Source organism: Pelophylax lessonae (assembly GCF_965119305.1).
Source record: "Pelophylax lessonae genome assembly, chromosome: 8".
Classification (NCBI taxonomy): domain Eukaryota; kingdom Metazoa; phylum Chordata; class Amphibia; order Anura; family Ranidae; genus Pelophylax; species Pelophylax lessonae.
The window spans coordinates 106211669-106234457 of NC_138775.1; the positions used below are offsets into that span (position 1 = coordinate 106211669).

At 49.0% G+C, this 22789-nt stretch overlaps 1 protein-coding gene across 1 annotated transcript in view; it reads right to left on the reverse strand.

Annotated features, from left to right (window-relative positions):
* The window catches only part of LOC309561587 (zinc finger CCCH domain-containing protein 7B-like), a 604923-nt gene that overhangs the window by 322700 nt on the left and 259434 nt on the right, over positions 1-22789 (reverse strand). Inside the window, exon 12 of the mRNA XM_082265580.1 lies at positions 6620-6770. Coding sequence (XP_082121706.1) covers positions 6620-6770 — 151 coding nt within the window. The remainder of the gene's footprint in view (positions 1-6619; positions 6771-22789) is intronic.

Genomic DNA, 22789 nt, shown 5'->3' on the forward strand with positions numbered 1-22789 from the left:
ACACCCTCGGGTTATGCTGCCCTCCACAGGAGTAGGACTAGACAGGAAAGAAAATACTCTGGCCACACCCTAGGGTGTCACAAAGCAGTGTTTAGAGAATTTAACCCAACCCAACTCAAAAACAGAGGGGCGGGTACTACGTCTGTCAATGAGCTAAGAGAAAAGGATTTTACGGTAAGATTTTACAAAAATCCGTTTTTCTCTGTCGCTCATTGACAGACGTAGTCCTCGGTGATTCAACATCCTCGGGACGTCCCAAAGCAGTACCACAAATGAGGGGTGGGAAAATGGAAATCAAATCCAATCTAGAAGGCCCAACCGGTGCCAACTAGAAGTTTACAATGCTCATCCTCAGTGATGAGACACAACAGAAATTTTTCAACAGAAAAAAACCCTCGAGGTAGACCACCGGTCTCCTCAAATTGCGGCCTGCAAAACCTTGCGGCCAAATGAGGCATCCGCCGATGCCATCACATCAATCTTGTAAAATTTTGTAAAGGTATGTACCGACGACCAGGTGGCCGCCTTACATACCTGGATCACTGACGCCTGATGGCGGAAGGCCCAGGAAGTACTGAGCGCTCGAGTGGAGTGCGCCCTAACAGGGAACGGAGGATTCCGACCCTTAATAGAATAAGCCTGTACCACCGTCTGTCTGATCCATTTGGAGATAGTCGCGGCAGATGCAGGCAACCCCTTTCTGGGGCCATCCGGGATCACAAAAAGTGAATCCGTCTTACGGAACGATTCCGTCACCTTCAGGTATACCCTGATTGCCCGAACCACATCCAAGGAATGCAACGCATGTTCCCGATGATGATTGGGCTGAGGACACAAGGAAGGTAGTACAATATCTTCATTCAGATGAAAATCTGAAACCACCTTTGGAAGAAAGGATGGCTTAGGATGAAGCACTACCTTATCCCTATGAATCACTAAGTATGGGGACTGGCATGATAATGCAGCCAGTTCTGACACCCTGCGTGCAGACGTGATAGCCACCAAGAAGGCCACCTTCTGGGATAAAGTAAGCAAGGGAATCTCCCTGATGTTTTCAAAGGGAGGTTTCTGTAGAACCGACAAAACCAAATTAAGATCCCAGGGCGGTAAGGGCGCACGGACTGGTGGAGCCAGGTGCCGCACCCCCTGGATGAAATTCCGCACCAAGGACTTAGTAGCTAAAGGCTTCTGAAAGAAGATTACTAATGCTGAAACTTGACCCTTGATGGTGCTCAAGGCTAGTTTCTGCTCAACCCCTTTTTGCAGAAAAGGCCAATATTCGGGTCACCGAATAGGTACGTGGAGGAATCCCTAAAGATTCGCACCACGCGATACAAGTCTTCCATGTGCGATAATAGACCTTGCTGGAAGTCGCTTTCCTTGCTTTAATAAGGGTAGGAATAACTGAAGCTGACAACCCTCTGTCCTTCAGTACCTGGGTCTCAATGGCCAGGCCATTAAAACCAGTGACTGTAAAGCACGATGGAAGATTGGTCCTTGAGACCGCAGACACTCCCTGAGACGAAGTTCCCAAGGAACGTCCGCGACTCGCATGTCCAAGTCGGGTAGATCGGCTTGACGAGGCCAGCCTAGAATTTCTAGGACCACTGGCGCTGAATGGATCTGAACCAGGCGAACCTAGAGCTATGTGGCCCCGACCATCCGACAAAGTCTGATCGTTCTCCGTTCCCACACATTTATCAGACACCTGATTCCTATCAGGAACGGTGATCTCTCCTGGTTGAATCTCAGGGACCGAAGTCACCTGGCTAGAGGCTTCTTGGTCTGTCTGTTCAACCGGATCCGATTCTTGTGGGGAACTGAGACTAATCTTTGGAAAAGGTAAAGTAAAAGATCTGTTCAGGGAACGGTAACTACCGCTCCCTGTAGTGCTTAAATGTTGGAAGGGAAGAATCGCACCGGTAGCAGTGGTCGATGCTCGATCTAATGCCCTGAATACCGGTGAAAACGTCCCCCCACCCTCAAGCCGGGTGGGGGCGCACCTTCAGGCTGTGTAATCCTTTGCTTCAGGTTTGGCTGAGTCGGTCTTTTGTTTGTCCGACCAGCCCTTCTTGAACCCTCCTGGAGGAGCCTTGCCCTTCCCGCTTGCAGCAGTCGGGCGCACAAACCCTTTATGGGCGGTAAAGAAAGGTCCCCGCTTGTTACAAGGTCCTTTATCTTTAGCAGCCTGTGGCAAGAAAGTGCTCTTGCCCCCAGTGGCATCCTTAATGATCTCATCTAGGGTGGCCCCAAATAGGCGATTCCCCTAAAAGGGGAGATTCGTCAAGGTCTTTTTGGAACCTAGGTCTGCTGACCAGCATTTTAACCACAGCACACGTCTGAGGATTACCGCTGACATAGATGCATGCCCTAATAGGGGGGTAGCATCCAAGGCTGCGTCACAGACGAACTGTAGTCCTTGAATGATCTGTTCCATCAATTCAGATGTTCCCTGGGGGATATCTTTCCCCTTCAGGTCCTGGCGCACCAATCTCGCCCATTCCGTTAGTGTCTGGGAAACTAGACCAATGACAATTACTGGTCTAAAGGCTGACCCTATCAGGGAAAAGATAGTGCGGGACTCCGCTTCTACCTTCCGATCCACCGGGTCCTTAAAGGACGAAGTGTCCTCCACTGGAATAACCGTGGCTTTATTCAGTCTGGAAATAGGCGGATCCACCACTGGTGGTACCGTCCATTTCTTAATGAGGGATTCCTCAAACGGATAGCGTCTAGCAATACGCTTGGAAATAGTAAAGGTACGTTTAGAATGCTCCCATTCTTCTTTAATTTTATTACCAAAACACTTGGGTACAGGAAAAAACCTTCACCGTTTTGGTGGGTTTGTTAGTACCAAAGGGAATCTCTGTTTCAGTTGCCTCTGCCGGTAAAACCTCAAGTCTTAAGGTTTCCCGAACCGCCACAACTAGTGCGTCCACCAATGCTTCTTCCCGAATTATGGCGGAACCATGAACGTCCTCCTCACTGTCTGAAGGAACTTTACCTGAGACAACAGCCCTTGCAGAGGGACCTGCAGCTGCAATGACCATCTCAGAATCTGAGTCTGAAGTGTCAGATGATATAGGGGTAGGCGGGGGTCGCTTTCTTGACCCCTGTTCCTGACAGGCCGTCTCCACCCGAGCCACCAAAGACTCCAAAACTGCTGTAAATGCATCTATACTCTGTGCACTGGCGGGTCCCGCAGCCCCCTCGAGGGAAACAGGTGGGGTTACCTGTGTGGCAGGGTCCATGATAATTCCAGTTACTACCCGGAAAACAATCAATTCAAAAAAAAAAAATAAACTTTTTTTTTTTTTTTCAGACCCCCAGCGCCACAAAGCCCCTCAATGTTACCTGCTTAAGGACCCCTATCGAGCGAGAGAGAGATAGACCCCTAGGCTCACCACTTGATGCTCAGAGTTTACTGCAACTTGTCTCAGCACTGTCTAGAACAGACAGAAAGTCTCTTGGCTGGCTGCCCGGGAAGAAAGGAGGCGGCTCCGCCCCTCTGTACGCCTTCCGGCGCCTCCCCTAGCTCCACGAGGTGTTTGAGTCACCTCAAACATGGCCGCCCCCATGCTGGAGACACGAGGCTACGCCAAAATGGCGGCCTCGTGCGATCTACCAAACAATGGCGGCGGCCTTTTACAGGATAGCGGCGTGACTGCAGAGTATCTCGGCATCAATAAACCTCTCTCTACATGGTGATCCGCGTGGCCGGCAGTACCGGACCCTGGCGGACCGCGTGGCCGTCGGGAGGCATGCTTTTGCTGGAGGAATGACCTGGAAAGCAATATACATGTCCTGTGGCTTCTGACAGGTAGGATACCATATCTATCACAGTAAGATTCTAGTACTGCCACTGATTACAATCATTTAAACATGCTTGCAATTAGATTGTCAGCTCCCAAACCAAGCCTCCTGGCTTTTTGTACCCAAAAATCACACTCAAATAGGAGAATCTGTGCCATGTTATAGGATAGAGGGGAACCCATTCTTACCATACAGAGAGGGGCCCGCGTTCACCATAAGACCCGTCAGGGGAAAGGGGGGAACATACTACTCACCATACCGGAACCAGGCGGGCGCCAACTCCTGACAGTACCCCTCTCCACCGGGGTGGGAGGGCTGTCGACCAATACAGACGCCGTGACTCATGGTCTTTGGCGTTTCAGCGAGACTTTTAACTCGCAGGGTCAGTCCCCGTCCAGTGGAACTATGTCGCGGCCGACCCAGCGCGGAGCTATGGCCTGCACGCGCTCGCAGGCTAAACTGGGGTGACCACTGGATCTCAACATCCAGCCCGTCGCCCAGTTCAGCTTTCTTGCTTGAAGATCTCACAGGAACACTGGAGAAAAAAGCTGTCTAAAAAAAAAATCTTTCTAAGAAAAAAATCCTGCCAGGACCGAAGATCCCAGCAAGGTATCTAGGTCCTTACTCCTGACTAGACAGAAAAAAACTGATTTGCTGTAGCAGAGAGAGAAAGGATATACCCTCGGGGACTGCCCCTAGGGTGTGGCCAGAGTATTTTCTTTCCTGCCTAGTCCTACTCCTGTGGAGGGCAGCATAACCCGAGGGTGTTGAATCACCGAGGACTACGTCTGTCAATGAGCGACAGAGAAAAGTGTTTTGCGCAGCCAGCGGCGCGCCCCTCCCCGGCCCACACTCGACACCCCCAAAGAGAAAACGGGCATGGCCGCCCCATGGGTGGAGGGGGGGCCAGGCGTGGGTGAACAAGGAGTGGTCGCAGAGGGACCTTAATAGTGAGGGAGAGTGACGTGGGGAGGAAAAGCACTCTGAGGTCTGACCAACCCAGGGAGGGTCCAAGGTCAACCAAGAAAAAAACACCAGAAGGGAGGGGGGACACTACTCACCACACCTTGAGTCCGTACGGGCACCCCTCCAGGCAGACCACCACACCATCTTGGAATGGGGGTGCTGCGGACAAAAGGCACATTGCAACTCAAGTCATGACAAGGGCCATGACAAGGGCTATGTGTCCTCACAAGGCGTTTAACTCGCCGGCCAGACCCCCGTACAGTGGAGCTATGTCGCGGCCAGCCTATTGCGGTGCTATGGTCGGGTCGTGCCCGCTGGCCAGACAGTAAGGGTCTAGGATATCCAGTCCGTCGCCCAGTCAGGCAGTTGAATGTAGTTCTTACAGGAAACAAATTGATTGTAGTTCTCACAGGAACAGAAAATAAAAAAATAAAAAATTCCCCTTAAAAAAGGAAAAAATGCTAGGACCAGAGATCCCAGCAAGGAACTAGTCCTTACTCCTGACTAGGCAGAAAAAAACAGAAGACCTGTAGTAGGAAGTGGAAGGATACCCCCTGGGACTGCCCTATAGGCGTAGTCAAACTTTTTTCCGCCTAGTGTGCTACTACTGTAGGTGGCAGCAAAAACCCAAGGGTCAAGAAGATCTGGAGCTGTGTCCGTAAATGAACAAAAGAGAAAGTAGAAGTTCTCCCTGCAACATAAAATGGCATTCCCCCACTTCAAATGTTAAGGGAAGCATAAAGATCATGGTTGCTATAGGCAAAAGTCTTGTTCTTCCAGACAACTTGATTCATCTTGCTGTTCTTTTTATATTTCAATGGTTTTTATTGAGTTATTTTTATAAAAGGCATAACAGTGCAAAATGAGCCAACATGACTCGACCATGCCGTTAGAAAACGGTACATCACATAGAATACATGAAATACAAAGATGCATATTCAGTTAACTGCTATATCATAGATCAGGAGTCAGTAAAAACAAAAAACAATAACAGTAGAATATAGCTAGGCATCTGCTAAACAAGGTGGAGACAGTGCCCCCGCACTACAACACAAAAGGTCAGGCGGTCCGTGTCCGACCCCCCCCCCCGGCGCCCCTACAGGAGCACACTGCGCCCTTGATAGGAGGCGGCCCCCAACCCCCGACCCCATTACTGAGCATTCGGCTAGAGGAGGCAGCATCCCACTATCCGTGCACTGTCAGGGAGAGAAAGAAAAAAGGGGAAAAGGAAATAAAGAAAGAAGGAAAGAAGACAAGACCAAAGAGAAAGGTGAGAAAAATTAGAAAATGGTAGCAGGAATGGAATGGGGGAAAGGAACATCAGCGGCTGGTAATAAAGGAAAGGGTCCACATCCAGGTCCAGCACTTCCCAGTGGGGTAGGTCCCCTGAACTCCCCGTCCAAGGAGACCAAGGCGCCCGATCCCCCCTAAGGGGGGCCGGCCAGATACTTGATCCAGGAGTCCCATGTCTTGTCAAACATGCACATCTTATCATTCAATAGTGCCACCATCCGTTCGTTTATCATGATCCAGGTCAGTTTGGCTTTTAATAGCTCGAACGGCACCACAGGGGTGCGCCAGGAACGGCTATAGCTATCTTAGCGGCCGTGAACACAAAGGCTATAAGGCGTTTGGCGGGTTTGGATGCCCCCTCAACCGGTTTACCCAAGAGGGCATGTTGTGGATCTTTTACCAAGTTAACCTGTGTCAAGGAATAAACATAGACACGGATGCAAAAGCGTCTAACCTTCGAGCAAGTCCACCAAGTGTGGAACTTGCTGTTCTTTTTAGCGTAGGTAAAGATACAGTAAGTAATGCTCATTAAGAACTGAAGTTTTACCTATTCTCACATAACACTGTTGACAGCCTTGTTTAAATTCATAAATCTGCATCAGTGGGCTAACAGGCAAGGCTGGCGTAGGAACAGCAGGATGGCTTTGTACAGGATCAATCTTCGGTATAAAACCAAGGTTTACAGAGTTTCCACCATTCTGTTAAAAAAAAAAAAAATGTAAAAAAAAGGTCACGGCAAAAATTAACATGTTTTCAGTTTACACACAGATAACTAAACAAAAAGAAAAAAATCAATCACTTATACAAGAATTTAAATGAAATTATTATAGAGCAAGCTGTAAGCCTATCTCTATGTTGGGCTTATGAAGCCATTTCAGTCACTGCAGTTTAGTATTAAAATGAATACCTGTGAAGTTAAAATTTGGGAGCGGTCATTGCTGACTTGTTTGAACTTTATACAAACAGCTAAATAAACAAATACATATAAGCCCCCGTTCACATGCACGCGATCCGACTTCGGGTGGCGACCTCCGAGGTCGCGGTGCGAGCAGCGCGCCGCGACCTCGGAGCGGCCGCTACGGACTTCATAACATTGAAGTCTATGGCGGTCGCCTCCTGGTCGCCCCAAAGAAGCTCCGGACCCTTTTTCTAGGTCGGAGCGACTTGTGTCGCTCCTATTAGAACGGGTCCGCAGCTTCCCTATGGGAGGCGACCTGCGGGGCGACCAGGTCGCCTCACAGGTCGCCCTAGTGTGAACCGGGACTAAGAGCTGCTTTACCCGCCAAAGTTTTAGTATTTCTGTCAGACCAGTTCCTCTTCTGCAGTTAAAGAATAACTAAACCAACTGATTTAATGGTTTCCCAAAACAGTTGCAATCTAGACATATGAATGAGAACTGTCACAAATACTAGTGTGCTTCTGTTGGCTGCCAACGAAATTGTCAAGCCATCAAATATCATAGCTAGTCACATGTGAAGTGCTATAGCAACTGCGGATCAAGCAGATGCTAAGATGACAGCTTCCTTGGCTGTAAAGGACAGGAGGGCTTAAATTGAGATACAATACTTGCTGGTCTCCTCCACAAGCTCAGTTTATGTTTGGACAGTAAGGCCCCGTTCACACTGGGGCGACGCTACTTGCCGGGGCGACCTCATAGGTGACCTTGGAGCGGCCGGCACGGACTTCATAACATTGAAGTCTATGCAGGTCGCCCCAAAGAAGCTCCGGACCCTTTTTCTAAGTCGGAGCGACTTGTGTCGCTCCTATTAGAACGGGTCCGCAGCTTCTCTATGGAAGGCGACCTGTCAGGCGACCACTGCTGAGAGCTCAGTGCTTTGCTTTCTCCAATCAGCATTTTTACCAGGGGTGGCCCATCCATTGGGGGCACAGGCGCGCCACCCCCCCCCCCCCCATCCATGCATCCGGCCCCCTTATCTACATGCAGGGCGCTGGACGCATGGATTCCAATGGGGATTTTTTTTTTTCACACACGCGATTAGAGCCAGAGGCTCTAATAGGCTTAAAAAAAAGGGTGGGCTCGGGGAGCAGAGCACTGCGCCCTGAGCCCACCCAGTTGTGTGACAAAAGCAAATGAATATTAGCTATTGTCACACTGACTCTCCTCCGAGCCAATCAAGAAGAGGGTTGTGAGACCCCTTTCCTGATTGGCCAAAAGGAGAAGCGATCTTACTGGCCAGGAAGAGGCAGAAGAGACACGGCTGGAGGAGAAGGACAGCGGATCAGCCATCCAGCACTCCCTGGCTCGGACAGGAGGAGGTAAGAAGGCAGACCGTTTGGGGGGGGGGGGGGGACGTGTCGCCTGCCAACTGACTGACAGACTGACTGACGGACCGGAAAAGAAACAAAAAAAAAACAAATGATGGACTCTTGCATTCATTCTCTCCAGTCTGAGTTTTGCTGTACAGGGACTGCAAGAGGTTGATACCAAATAAAAATCGGATTTTTGTAAGATCTTACCGTAAAATCCTTTTCTCTTAGCTCATTGACAGACGTAGTCTTCTTGATTCACAAGAACTGGGTTATGTTGTCTCCGCAGGAGTAGGACTAGGCAGAAAAGAAAAAACGTTCTGGCTCCACCCTAGGGGCAGTCCCAGAGGGTATATCCTCCCTCTCTCTGCTACAAGGCATCAGTTCTGTCACAAAGCAGCAACAGAGAATTTAACCCAACCCAACTCAATGATAGAGGGGCGGGTACTACGTCTGTCAATGAGCTAAGAGAAAAGGATTTTACGGTAAGATCTTACAAAAATCCGATTTTCTCTGTCGCTCATTGACAGACGTAGTCTTCTTGATTCACAAGAACTGGGACATCCAGAAGCAGTGCCACAAATGAGGGGTGGGATTGACAGAAATCAAAATCCAATCTAGAAGGCCCAACCGGTGCCAAACGAAGTTTTAAAGGCTCATTATAAACAAAGAATGAGACTCAAATAAAAATTCCAACGGAAAAAAACCCTCGAGGTAGACCACTGGTCTCCTCAAATGGCGGCCTGCAAAACCTTGCGGCCAAACGAGGCATCAAACGATGCCATTACATCAACTTTATAATGTTTTGTAAAGGTATGCACCGACGACCAGGTAGCCGCCTTGCACACCTGGACCACTGACGCCTGATGGCGAAAGGCCCATGACGCACTAAGTGCCCGAGTGGAGTGCGCCTTAACAGGGAACGGGGGCTCCCGACCCTTAATAGAATAAGCATGTACCACTGTCTGTATGATCCATTTGGAAATAGTCGCGGCAGATGCAGGCAACCCCTTTTTGGGTCCATCCGGGATCACAAAAAGTGAATCCGTCTTGCGAAACGAGTCTGTCGTTTTCAAGTATATCCTGATCGCCCGGACCACATCCAAGGAGTGTAAAGCAAACTCCAGAGGATGACTGGGCTTAGGACACAGGGAAGGTAATACAATTTCTTCATTCAGATGAAATTCTGAAACCACTTTTGGTAGGAAGGATGGGTTCGGACGAAGAACCACCTTATCTCTATGAACCACCAGATATGGGGAACGACAAGATAAAGCGGCCAGTTCTGACACCCTGCGTGCAGAAGTAATAGCCACCAAGAAGGCCACCTTCTGGGACAGCGTAGGTAGAGGAATCTCCCTAATATCTTCAAAAGGAGGTTTCTGAAGAACCGACAATACTAAATTAAGATCCCAGGGTGGTAACGGCGCGCGCACTGGCGGAGCCAGATGCCGCACCCCCTGGATGAAATTCCGCACCAAGGAATGAGTAGCCAAAGGCTTCTGAAAGAAGATGGCTAATGCTGAGACCTGACCCTTGATAGTACTCAAGGCCAGTTTCTGCTCAACCCCTTGTTGCAGAAAAGCTAATATTCGACTAACCGAATAAGACCGTGGACGGAACCCCAGAGGTTCACACCATGCAATGTAGGACTTCCATGTGCGATGATAAATCTTTCTGGAAGTCGCTTTCCTTGCTTTAACTAGAGTAGGAATAACTGAAGCTGACAATCCCTTGTCCTTCAGCACCTGGGTCTCAATAGCCAGGCCGTTAAAGCCAGTGATCGTAAAGCAGGATGGAAGATCGGTCCCTGAGACAGTAGGTCCTCCCTGAGAGGAAGTCTCCACGGGACGTCCGCCACCAGTCTGACCAAGTCGGCGTACCAAGCTCGGTGAGGCCAGTCCGGAGCTACCAGGATTACTGGAATTCCTTCCTCCTCTATCCTGCGAAGAAGTCTTGGCAGTAACCCGAGAGGAGGGAAGGCATACATTAGCTGGTATTGCCCCCACGGGGCGATCAGTGCGTCTGCGGTCTCTGCTAGAGGATCGCGGAAGCGAGCCACGAATCTCTGTACTTTCCTGTTGAATCGTGATGCCAACAGATCCACATCCGGGGTGCCCCAACGTAGGCACAACTGGTGGAAAACTTCTGGATGGAGGGACCATTCCCCCTGATCCAGAGTCTGACGGCTGAGATAATCTGCCTGCCAATTTTCCACCCCCGGAATGAACACCGCAGAGATCGCTGGAACAAATCGTTCCGCCCAGCGAAGAATGCAAGCCACTTCCTTGGCCGCTCGGACACTCTTGGTGCCCCCCTGGTGATTGACATAAGCCACGGCCGTGGCGTTGTCCGACTGGATCCGAACCGGGCTGCCCTGGAGCTGCTCGGTCCAGTGAATCAGACAAAGTCTGATCGCTCTCAGTTCCAATACATTTATCGGCAACCTGGATTCTTCCGGGGACCAAAGTCCCTGGACAGATAACTGACCGAGAATTCCTCCCCATCCGGATAGACTGGCATCCGTGGTCACTATCGTCCAATATATTGGCAGAAATGACTTTCCCTGGCTGAGCATCGGAGACCGAAGCCACCAGACCAGAGACTCTCTGGTCTGTTTGCTCAATCGGATCCGATTGTCCAGGGATTCCGGATTCCGATTCCATCTGAGAAGAATCTCTTGCTGAAGAATTTGGGTATGGGACTGGGCAAATGGGACTGCTTCGAAGGAAGCCACCATCAACCCCAGAACCCTCATGCAAGTTCGAAGAGAAGACCAGCTGTTGGATAGTAACAACTGGACTGCTGATTGAATCTTCCGGAGTTTCCCTACCGGAAGGAAAACTCTTGTCCTGAATGTGTCTAGAATTAGACCCAGATATTCGAGCCTCTGGGTAGGAACCAGAAATTACTTTTGCTGGTTCACCAGCCACCCGAATTCCTGTAAAGAAATTATAGTAATTTCTATGTTTTGTAGCAGGGTCTGAGGAGACTCTGCATGAAGCAGGAGATCGTCTAGGTAACCTAGAATCGATATGCCTCTTTGGCGCAGTAGTGCCAACATTGGGGCCAACACCTTCGTGAAGACCCGAGGAGCCGTGGCGAGACCGAAAGGTAACGCCACAAACTGATAGTGGTTCTCTTCTACGGAAAAGCGTAGAAACCGCTGATGTCCTGCGAAAATGGGAATGTGAAGATAGGCTTCCTAGATGTCTATGGACGCTAGGACATCCCGTGGATGCAGGAAGGCTGCTACTGTGCGAATGGATTCCATCTTGAATTTTCTTATGTTGAGAAAGGAATTGAGTGCCCTTAAGTCCAGAATTGGACGCACTTTGCCCTCTTTCCTGGGTATTGTAAATAGGTTTGAATAAAACCCCTGAAAACGTTCTGTCCAAGGAACGTGGACTACCACTCCTTGTTGTAGTAAATCCGTGACTGCTCTCCGCAGATCTTCTAGACGATCCGGGGATAGTCGGATATTGGAAGGGAAGAATCGCGCCGGTGGGAGAGATCGAAACTCGATCTTGTACCCTGACCTTATTACTTCGCAAACCCACTTGTCCGGGATTCTGGAAAGCCATGGATCCGGGAACCGGCGAAGACGTTCCCCCCACCCCAATTATGGGTGGGGGCGCACCTTCAGGCTTTGGACGATTTATCTTCAGGTCTGGAGGGGGCGGGCTTTTGCTTGCCCGACCAACGTCCCCTGAAGCCTCCTGAAGGAGCTTTGGAGGACTTAATTTTTTCACCCGCGGGACGAAAAAACTTTTTGTGAGCAGAGAAAGAAGGCCCTCGTCTTTGACGAGGTCCTTTACCTTTAACATTTTGCGGTAAAAAGGTGCTCTTTCCTCCCGTGAGATCCTTAATGATCTCATCTAAGTTGGCTCCAAATAGACGCTCTCCTAAAAAGGGGATATTAGCCAATGCTTTTTTGGAACCTTGGTCGGCTAACCAACCTTTTAGCCACAGTGTACGCCTGAGAACCACTGCTGAAACTGATGCTCGCGCCAATAATGGAGTGGCGTCTAACGCCGCATCACACACAAACTGTAACCCCTGTATCATTTGTTCCAACAAATCTGATACCGCCTGAGGGACCTCTTCTAAGTCCCGGCGTAACCACTTGGTCCATTCAGTTACAGTCTGCGAAACCAGTCCAATAGCAATTATTGGTCTGAAAGCTGATCCAATCAAGGAAAACATGGTGCGAGACATAGCTTCTATCTTGCGATCCACTAGATCTTTAAAAGACGGAGCGTCTTCTAAAGGAATAACCGTGGCTTTATTCAATCTAGCAATTGGTGAATCCACCACAGGTGGTTCTGTCCATTTCTTAATGAGGGTTTCCTCAAACGGATAACGCCTGTTAATGCGTTTAGAAATAGCAGAAGTGCGTTTTGGCAGACTCCATTCTTCTTTGATTGGATTGCCAAAACATTTGGGCAATGGAAAAACCTTCGCTACTTTGATGCGTTTTTAGCCCCAAAGGGGATTTCAGTTTCAGCTATTTCCGACGGAATACCCTGTAATCTTAAGGTTTCTTGAACAGATACAATGAGTGCGTTTACCAACGCTTCCTCTCGGGCTATGGCTGATGCCGAAACATCCTCCTCACTGTCTGAAGAGACAGCACCCGAGACACCAATCCCAGATGAAGTACCTGCAACTGCAGAAATAGGCTCAGATTCTGAATCCGAAGTTTCAGATAATAAGGGGTTAGGCGGGGGTCGCTTTCTTGCGCCCTGTCCCTGACAAGCCACTTCCACCCGGGACACAAAAGTTTCCATAATAGCTGACAATGATTCAACCGTCAGTGGGGTGCTGGAGGATCCTGCAGACACCTCGAGGGGATCCGGTGGAGATACATGAGTGGCAGGGTCCATGTTAATTCAGGACACCTCTGCCAGAAAAAACAAAAACTTTTTTTTTTTTTTTATGTGTATCCCCCTAGCGCAATAGCGCCCCTCAGAGTACCTGCTTCTCGATCCCCACAGAGAGAGAGAGGGACCCTCAAGGCTCACCACCCGATGCAGAGAAGTTTCCAACCAACTGCAGTCAGCGTCTGTCTTTTACAGACTGGAAAGAGCTGTGTTAGTTTTCCCGGGTAGAAGGACGTGGCTCCGCCCCCTGTGTACGCCTTCCGGCGTTCCCAGCTCTCCACGAGGTAGCTGGGCTCATCAAACATGGCCGCCCCCATACGGGAGACAATAGACTCCAAAAACATGGCGGCCGGCGTGACCTGAGGACATTCATGCACCCGGTCTACGGCAAAATGGCGGCGGACTGCCGAAATCGTTTTTCCCAGCACATCCACCTGCATCTCTGCTAAATGGCGGTTTATCGATCTGCAGGAGGTACACTACAATTAAGGTAGGATTATACCTCCTATGTCTGCTGTAATACTACAGTCTGCTGGGTAGAGTGTTAGCTCTCAAACCAAGTCCACTTCCCACCAAACACATGCTGTATTTACAAGGGGGACTTTTAGTGTCAGACAGATACTGACCATGTATGGGGGGGCCCATAATTCATACTGCCTCATAACGAGGAAAAAAGGGAACGTTTACTCACCATACCGAACCGACAGGCACCCTCTCTTCACAATACCCTCTCCACCGGGGAGGGGGGTTGTGGACCACTCCGGACGCCTCGACTCTCTGGTTCCTGGCGTCCAAGCGAGACTTTTAACTCGCAAGGTCAGTCCCTCCAATGGGACTCCGTCGCGGCCGACCCATCGCGGAGCTCTGGTCTGCACGCGCTCGTAGGCAGAAACCGGGGTGACCACTGGATCTCAACATCCAGCCCGTCGCCCGGCCCTGCATACTTACTTGAATGTGTCGCGGCCGACCAAGCGCAATGCAATGGTCTGCGCGCGCTCGTAGGCCGGTTGGGGTGACCACTAGTGTCGCCCAGTCCGGCGTATTTGCTTGAAGATCTCACAGGAAAAAACACTGGAGAGAAACTACCTAAAAAATATTTTTTCTAAAAAAAAAATCTTGCCAGGACCAGAGATCCCAGCAAGGAACTTAGGTCCTTACTCCTGACTAGACAGAAAAAAACTGATGCCTTGTAGCAGAGAGAGGGAGGATATACCCTCTGGGACTGCCCCTAGGGTGGAGCCAGAACGTTTTCTTTCCTGCCTAGTCCTACTCCTGCGGAGACAACATAACCCAGTTCTTGTGAATCAAGAAGACTACGTCTGTCAATGAGCGACAGAGAAATTATATTTAACAATGTATTAACAAATACAGAGCTGCATTAAAGCGGTAGTAAATCCTACCTTGTTTACTTGTACTAACAGGTAAACCTAAAATCAGGCTTACCTGTAGGTTCTGTAAAAATCTATTAAACGTGCACCATTTAGGAGATATTTACTATAGTAGAAGCCAGGGAAGTCACCAGTGCATGCGCACTGCACTTGGCACATGCACAGAAGTGACATCATTGCAGCTTGGTCAGACAAACAGCCGAAGCCCGCCAATCCGGAAGGAAGACGGGGAAGATGGAAGCCCTGTCAGCAGTGACAGTGTGCTGCTACTGAAAGGCTTCGCTCTAAGTTAAGTCTTTCACAGTGCGCTAGAATGCGATGTATACTAGCACATTAAGCTAATATTTTGCTGGGGACATTTGTTTGCAAATTTTTTTGGGCGGATTAACACTGCTTTAAATGTGTCTTTTTTTTTTTTTCAAATATGAAATTATTATTGAAGTAGCAAAGGTTAGTAAAAACAAGACGCATAGAAAAAACAACCACTGTACACCATTTTCCAGTGAAGGCAAAGCAAAATGCAAGAAAAACAAAGCCATCATAGCAAGCAGAGTACAATCAAGTCAATGGGATTCACATAGAAATACATCGAGGACCGACCCCACCGAAGTGGGGAAGGAACATAAAACCCTGAGTTACAAAGTACATCCGGGGAAATCTTACTTGAGCAAAAAAAAAAAACAACAAGTTATAAACAAGTGGTATAATTTGTGAAGGATAACCTCCACAGTCGTGGCTCGTGTAGTGTGACTTGGTACCAGGAAAACATAGAAGGACAGAAAGATCAAATGTAAGCAGAGCAAGGAACAGCAAAAAAAGAAAAGAGAGAGGGAAAGGAAGAGGGGAAAAAGAGGGCAAAGTTGGGAAGGAGGGGGGGGGGGGGACCAGGGGCATCGGGGTGCAGCACCAGACCAGCACACTCAACCAAGCTACCCACACCAGCGGAGGTCAATTAGGGCTTTCCCCTTATCAGAGACAAGAAACATATTCCAGTATGCCCATATCTTTTCGTATCTGTCCCGTTTATGGAGCGCTGTGAGGGTCAGGTCCTCCATCTTGTTGATGTCCTCCAACCTTCGCATTTACTCCCCGATGGTGGGTGCCCTAGCAGTCTTCCAATGTACTGGGATGCAAGATTTCGCTGCAGACAAGACATGGGGCACAATAGATGTTTTGTATTTTCTCAGTGGTATGCTCCACAATTGCAAAAGAAAAAAGGCTGGGGTGTCTGGAATTGTGTGTTCCGTAAGGTCCCGCAAAAGGCAGCCAACCGCCGACCAGAAATCTCGGAGTTTAGGGCAGGACCAGAAAATATGGAGGAGAGTGCCCTGCTCCCTCTGACATCGCCAGCATAGGTCAGACGTCCCCGGGAACATCTTGCTCAGAAGAGATGGCACCCTATACCACCTCGTCAGCACCTTGTAGTTAGATTCCTGCAACTTCGTACAGGTCGGCGTTTAAATCTGTGTCTTTTTACATCTGAACTAGAAGCAGATATAAAACAGAAATTCCTGATCGTGTCTTGACTAGGAGGAGAGCATGCCGCAAACTGGGCTGATTTACTAAAGGACTTGAGAATCTTCACTCAAGTTGTTTCAATATCCTCTTCAATTATACAGTTATGTGAAAAACAAATTTCAGTGTACTTATTTCAACTGAAAATGAGTAGATAATTGAATTGAAAAAAAAAAAAAACAGGATTCCAAAAATGGGAATAGTTACACAATTTTGAATGAACATTGCAAACTCCTTTAGTAAATCAGCCTCACTGTTTAAAACATTAAGTGTTTGTCCTGCACACTTGTTCCATGTCATTGACCTAATAGTAATAGTGCAGGTTGGATCAGGAGGAGCTCAGGGCTGTTTAATCCTGTCTTCTGTGACCCTCCCCTTCTTCCACAGTCTCCAATTCATCTGCTAATTGTACAGTCTTGGAGGCACACTCTGCACATGCTCAGTTTGGTGTGTGCTACAAAAAAAACGGTATTTTTCTCTTACCGTAAAATCCTTTTCTCTGAAGTTCACTGACAGACACAGCTCCTAATATTCTTAACCATTGGGTTATACTGCCCCCTACAGGAGTAGGGCACTAGGCAGAAAAGAAAACTGGCAAAGCCCATGGGCAGTCCTAGTGGGTATACTCCCTATCTCTGCTTTAGGCACTCTGTTTAGTTATAAGCAGTGTAAGGAGATTTATAACTCCACAGAGAAGTGGGTGCTGTGTCCGTCAACGAACATGAAAGAAATGGATTTTACTGCAGGTCAAAAATCCCATTTTCGCTTTCGCTCACTGACGGAAACAGCTACTGATATTCTTAACCATCGGGATGTCCCAAAGCATTGTCAAACATGAGGGGTTGGAACAGCAAAAAATTCCCAAGGCTAACAACAGTAGCCAATCAGGCAACAGGAGCTCAACCAAAACAACTGGAGCCCACCTGAAAAAAAACAATACACCCTCAAAGAGGATCAGGTCCTCTTAAACCACAGCCTGCAAAACCTAGCAGCCAAAATAAGCATCCACTTTATAGAACTTTGTGAAAGTGTGCACTGACGACCAGGTGGCCGCCTTGCAAACCTGTGTCACTAATACCTAATGACGGAAAGCCTAGAAGACACTACGTGCCCTAGTAGAGTGCGCCTTGAAACGGAAAGGAGGAACCCGACCCCTGATGGAATAGGCCTGAATCACCGTCGGTCTGATCAATCAGGATATGGTCGCAGAGGAAGCAGACAACCCTTTACGAGGTCCATCCGTGAGCACAAATAGAGAGTCTGACTTCTTCAAAGACTCTGTAGCTGCCAGGTACACCGTAATTGCCCAGACTACATCCAAGGCATGCAAGGCAATTTCCTTCAGATGTTTACGCCTGGCGCACAGGGAAGGAAACACAATGTCTTCATTCAAATGAATATCAGAGACAACTTTCAGAAGGAACGACGGATAGGGTCAAAGAACCACTTTATCCCTGTGAATCACCAGGTAAGGTGAACGACAGGATAACACCGCCAGTTCGGACACCCTGTGTGCAGAGGCGATAGTCACCAAAGGCCACCTTCTGGGACAGAGTAAGCAGGGGAATCTCCTGAAGATTGTCAAAGCGAGGCTTCTGGAGAACCAAAAGCACCAAATTGGGATCCCAAGGCGGCAACAAAGCCTGCACGGAGTAACCAAACGTCAGACACCCTAAAGGTACGCACCAGGGAGTGTGTGACCAAGGGTCATTGGAAGAAGACTTCCAAAGCAGATACCTGGCCCTTGATGGTATTCAAAGCCAATTTCTGTTCAAACGTTGAAGGAAGGTCAGGATCCGAGCCACCAAGAAGCAGCAAAGATGAAACCCAAGAGACTAGCACCACGCAGTGTACGTCTTCCACGTATGATGGTAGACCATCATAGATGTAGATTTCCTAGCTTTTAACAGGGTAGGAATTACCGACGCAATATAAACCCCTATCCATCAGCCCCTGGCATTCAACAGCCAAGCCGTCAAACCTCTGCACCTTTTTGTTGAGCCGAGACGCCAACAGATCCCCCTTGGGGGTGCCCCACAAAAAGTGTAAAACACTGCAAAGGGAGGACTCCACCACGCTTGCAGCACCATCCGGTCACCAGGCACAAGCACCAAGGGATCCTCAGCAGAGGAGACCCCCCACCAGACTCACCACCCAGCAGAAACAGGCACCTGCATGTAGTGCAGATTATCCTGGTGGCTGCAGGTGCCTGTTTCTGCTGGGTGGTGAGTCTGGTGGGGGGTCTCCGCTGCTGAGGATCGCTTGGTGCTTGTGCCTGGTGACCAGATGATGCTGCCAGCGTGGTGGGGTCGTCCCTTTGCAGTGTTTTACACTTTTTGTGGGGCGAACAGCATGTGAAAGGATCCAGGGGATGAGGAGGGGCTCCCACCGCTGAAATCACCAAACCACAGGGTTCCACGGTCATGGCTGTCGCAATTTTAAATTAAAAACCACAGTAAAATGGCTGCCGAACTACACAAACCTGGCCGCCGGGTATAGAAACACACAGGCTACAACAAAACGGTGGTCCGGCTCGGTACCACGAGGCTTACAGGGATCCAGGAAGGAACCCAGGCCTCAAGGACAGATTCAGGCAGGACAGAGGGCCCTGACAGGAGCTCGCACCAGGTACAAACCCCCACCTCCCCGCACAGTTGATCGTCCGGTCGCCTGGGGCGCACCCCTTCCGGCCCCCATTGCTAGTTAGCGCCTTGCCCCCACCAGGACGTAGACCAGACCACCCAAACAATCCAAGCATATGTGGAGGGGGTAGGATGGGGGACACTGGAAGGGGGGGGGTGCCTGGCGGGAAGGAGAGGAACCCGGGGATCTGACCGTCCCAAAACCCTCCAGGGGAAAGGGAACCATTAGCTCCAGACAAAACCCCTTTCCATCGAAATGGGGGGCTGTCGGCCAGGAGGAACGCTATGACTCAGGCCGAGACCTGGTCGTATGTGACCCGGTGATGCGTTTAACTCGCAGGCCAGCCCCCGCCGTGGGGCTAAGTCAGGGCTGACCTAGTGCAGAGCTGAGGTCTGCGCGTCCCTCAGACTGGGTTGACCACTGGATCTAGAATATCCAGCCTGTTGCCCAGTGTGGCAGTAGATTGTAGATCTCACAAGAAATATCCAGGAGAAAAAATGTTCTATCTAAAAAGAAAAAAATATGAAAGGACCAAAGATCCAGCAAGGAACTGGGTCCTTACACATAACTAAGCAGAAAAAAAAAATAGTGCCTAGCAGAGAAAGGGAATAAACACCCCCCTGGGGCTGCCCATGGGCGTAGCCAGATTTCTGCCTAGTGTCCTACTCCTGTAGGGGGCAGTACAACTAAATTTTTGACTTATCATAAAATCCTTTTCTCTGAAGTTCATTGACAGATGCAGCTCCATATTCTTATTAACCATTGGGTTATGCTGCCCCCTACAGGAGTAGGACACTAGGAAGGGGAAAAAAATGACCTCGCCTATGGAGCAGTCCCTGAATGCATACACCCACTGTGCTATAGGATTCAGATTTGTTGCAAGCAGTGTCAGAAGTAAAAAAACCCAACCCACTCATAATAGAGGGGTGGGTGCTGCATCCATCAATGAACTTCAGAGAAAAGGAATTTAATGTAAGTCAAAAATCCAGTTTTCTCTATCGTTCATTGACCGACGCGGCTTCATATTCTTCTTAACCATTGGGACGTCCCAAAGCAGTATTTACATGAGGGGTGGAAAAACAACGCAGAGAGGGAACATAATTCCCCAAAGGCTAAACTTAGCCAACCAGGTAACATGGAGCTCAACCAGGAACAACTGGAGCTCACCTGGAAACATACACCCTCAAAGAGAAATGCCAACACATCTACTTTGTAGAATTTAGTGAACGTGTGCACAAACGACCATGTTGCCACCAGAATGCGCCTTCACCAGGAAAGGTGAAACCTGGCCCTTAAGTGAATAGGCCTGTACCACCATCTGCCTGATCCATCTGGATATGGTCGCAGCAGGCAAATCAATTCAGAGGTCCTTCCGTGAGTACAAAAGAGAGTCTGATTTCCTGAAAGACTTAGTAACCACCAGGCTAACCCTAATTGCCCGAACCACAGCCAAAGAATGCAGGGCAATTTCCTTGGCAGCACAATGTCTTCATTCAATGGAATTTAGAAACCACCTTAAGAAGAAATGACTGATTAGGTCGAAGTACCACTTAATCTCTGCGGACCTCCAGAGAAAGAGAACGGCAGGACAGCGCTGCCAATTCAGAGCAAATAACCACCTTCTGTGACAGTGTAAGCAGAGGAATCTCTTAAAGTTTTCAAAGGGAGGTTTTTGAAGAAGACCGTACCAACTTAAGATCCCATGGAGGAAACGGGGACCATTTTGGAGGAGCCACGACTAACTCCCTGGAAAAAAGTGCGAATCAAACAATGCGTAGCTAAAGGGCGTTGAAAAAAACACCGCCAAAGCTGACACCTGGCCTTTAATAGTACCCAAGGCCAACCACTAGTTAACTCCTTTTTGGAGGAAAGCCAATATCCTAGCAACTCAAAAGGAGCGTGGATGCACCATAATCGATTCACACCATGAGCTGTACGATTTCCAGATACGATGATAAATCTTCCTGGAGGTAGATTGACCCCTATCAATACTTGGCTTTCAACAGCCACGCAGTTAAACCCAGTGACTGTAAAGCAGGATGGAAGATAGGCCCTTGAGACAGCAGATCTTCCCTGAGAGGAAATCTTCAAGGAGCATCAGCGACCAACGATGCAAAGCCAGTCTGGGGCCACCAAAATGACCGGAATCCCTTCCAACTCTATTCTGCGCAGAAGCCTCAGCAGAAGTTTCAGTGGATGAAATGCATAGATCAGTCGATACTGACCCCAAGGAGCTACCAGTGCGCAGATATGCATCCTCGATAGAGGCCAGAAAATACCCTTGGTCTAGGAACGCCACTACCGTGCGAATGGAATCCACTCTAAACCTCTGTACCCGCACAAAGCGATTCAGAGCCTTGAGATCCAGAATTGGACACACTTTCCCTTCTTTTCTGGGAACAGTAAAAAGGTTTGAATAAAACCCTTGAAAGCATTCCTGAGGGGGGAACCGACACAATCACGCTTTGCGACAGCAGATCTTGTACAGCCTCTCATAGATCCCTTAACCAATCTGAAGATAGGAGAAGATTGGATGTGAAAAATCTGTCCGACGGTCGGGACCTTAATTTGATCTTGTAACCTGATCGGAGCAGCTCGCGGGCCCATTTGTCCTGAATCAAGGAGGTCCCTGATTCCAGACACAAAACTAATATGTCCCCCCACCTCAGATACAGGTGAGGGAGTCTTCATGCAGACGGAGATTTGTCTGCAGATCTGGAGGGGCCTGTTCCTCGCTTACCCGACCACGTCTTCTTGGAACCCCCAGATGACCTAAATGGCTTAGGTCCTTTCTCCTGTGTGCTGCAAAATAGGGGCACCGTCTATTACACGGTGACTTACACTTAGTGGATAGAGGAAGAAGAGTACTCTTTCCACCTGTGAGTCCCTTGATCAGTTTATCCAAGACCCCGTAAAGGGGAGATCTGTTAAAGGCCTTTTTAGAAGCCTGGTCCGCACCATGCGTGGGTACCATTAATGCGTTTAGAATAACTCCACTGACTCTCGACAATTTTATCACAGTAGGCAGGAAAAGGGAGTAGCTTTGCCGCTTTTAAGGGATCTGCGAGCCCCAAGGGGACCAGCGCCCCCTCAGGTTAAAACATTTTCTGCACCAATACAATCAGTTCATCCACCAGCGCCCTTGCATGCGCATATGCAGTAAAAAAAAAAAAAAAAGAATCATCCTCACTTCAGAGCACCCAAAGTGCCTGGACACAGACCCAGTAGAGTCGCCATATGCTAAGCTCACCCTGAGAACAGAACATGCAGGGGAGGTCGCCGACAAGTCCCGCAAGGAGATGCCGGCTAAAGTGCCACAAAAAGACCCCTATTAGACCTAAGGGTCGCCCACCATAAATGACATAAAAGGACATAGCCCCCTTTAAAAGGGGAAGAGGGGGCCCGCCTTGACGCAGGCAGATTACCCCCAAACAACAAAGCCCCCACGGCGTCCCCTGGTTCAAGGGGGGCGCCAGGCAGTCCATATGTCACCCCTCTGAGGGGGGGGGGATAACTGATGCCCATCCGCTGCTCTATCCCCCGGTCAGCAGCTGAAACAGCCTAGTCCACAGCTCAGTCAGCAACTCGGAAAGCCAGCTGTGAGTAGGCCACAAAGCTGCAGCCTAAGTTTGGGGCCTGATCCGGTCGCGAGTCCGCCGTCAGCTTGATCAGCAGCTCAGACAATTAATCATAGAATAAGTGGCTGCACTCCAGGTGTAATCAAAATTCAGGTTTATTGGTTGAACATCCCAATGTGACAAATGTGGCAAGGTAGACGCGTTTCACACACTAGTATGTGTGCTTAATCATTACAAGGTAAGGTCGGCATCACATCTCTATATATACACACACGGGTATCTCAATTGACAATTGACAAAAGGTGATACAAATAAGGAGGTGAACCATTTCCCTAATTGCAGGTGATGCACATGCACCCTAAAACTATCTAAGTATCAGTGAACAAGAAAAAATCAAAGATATAAAAATACAGTGTTTCCCCAAAAGTAAGACCTACCCTGA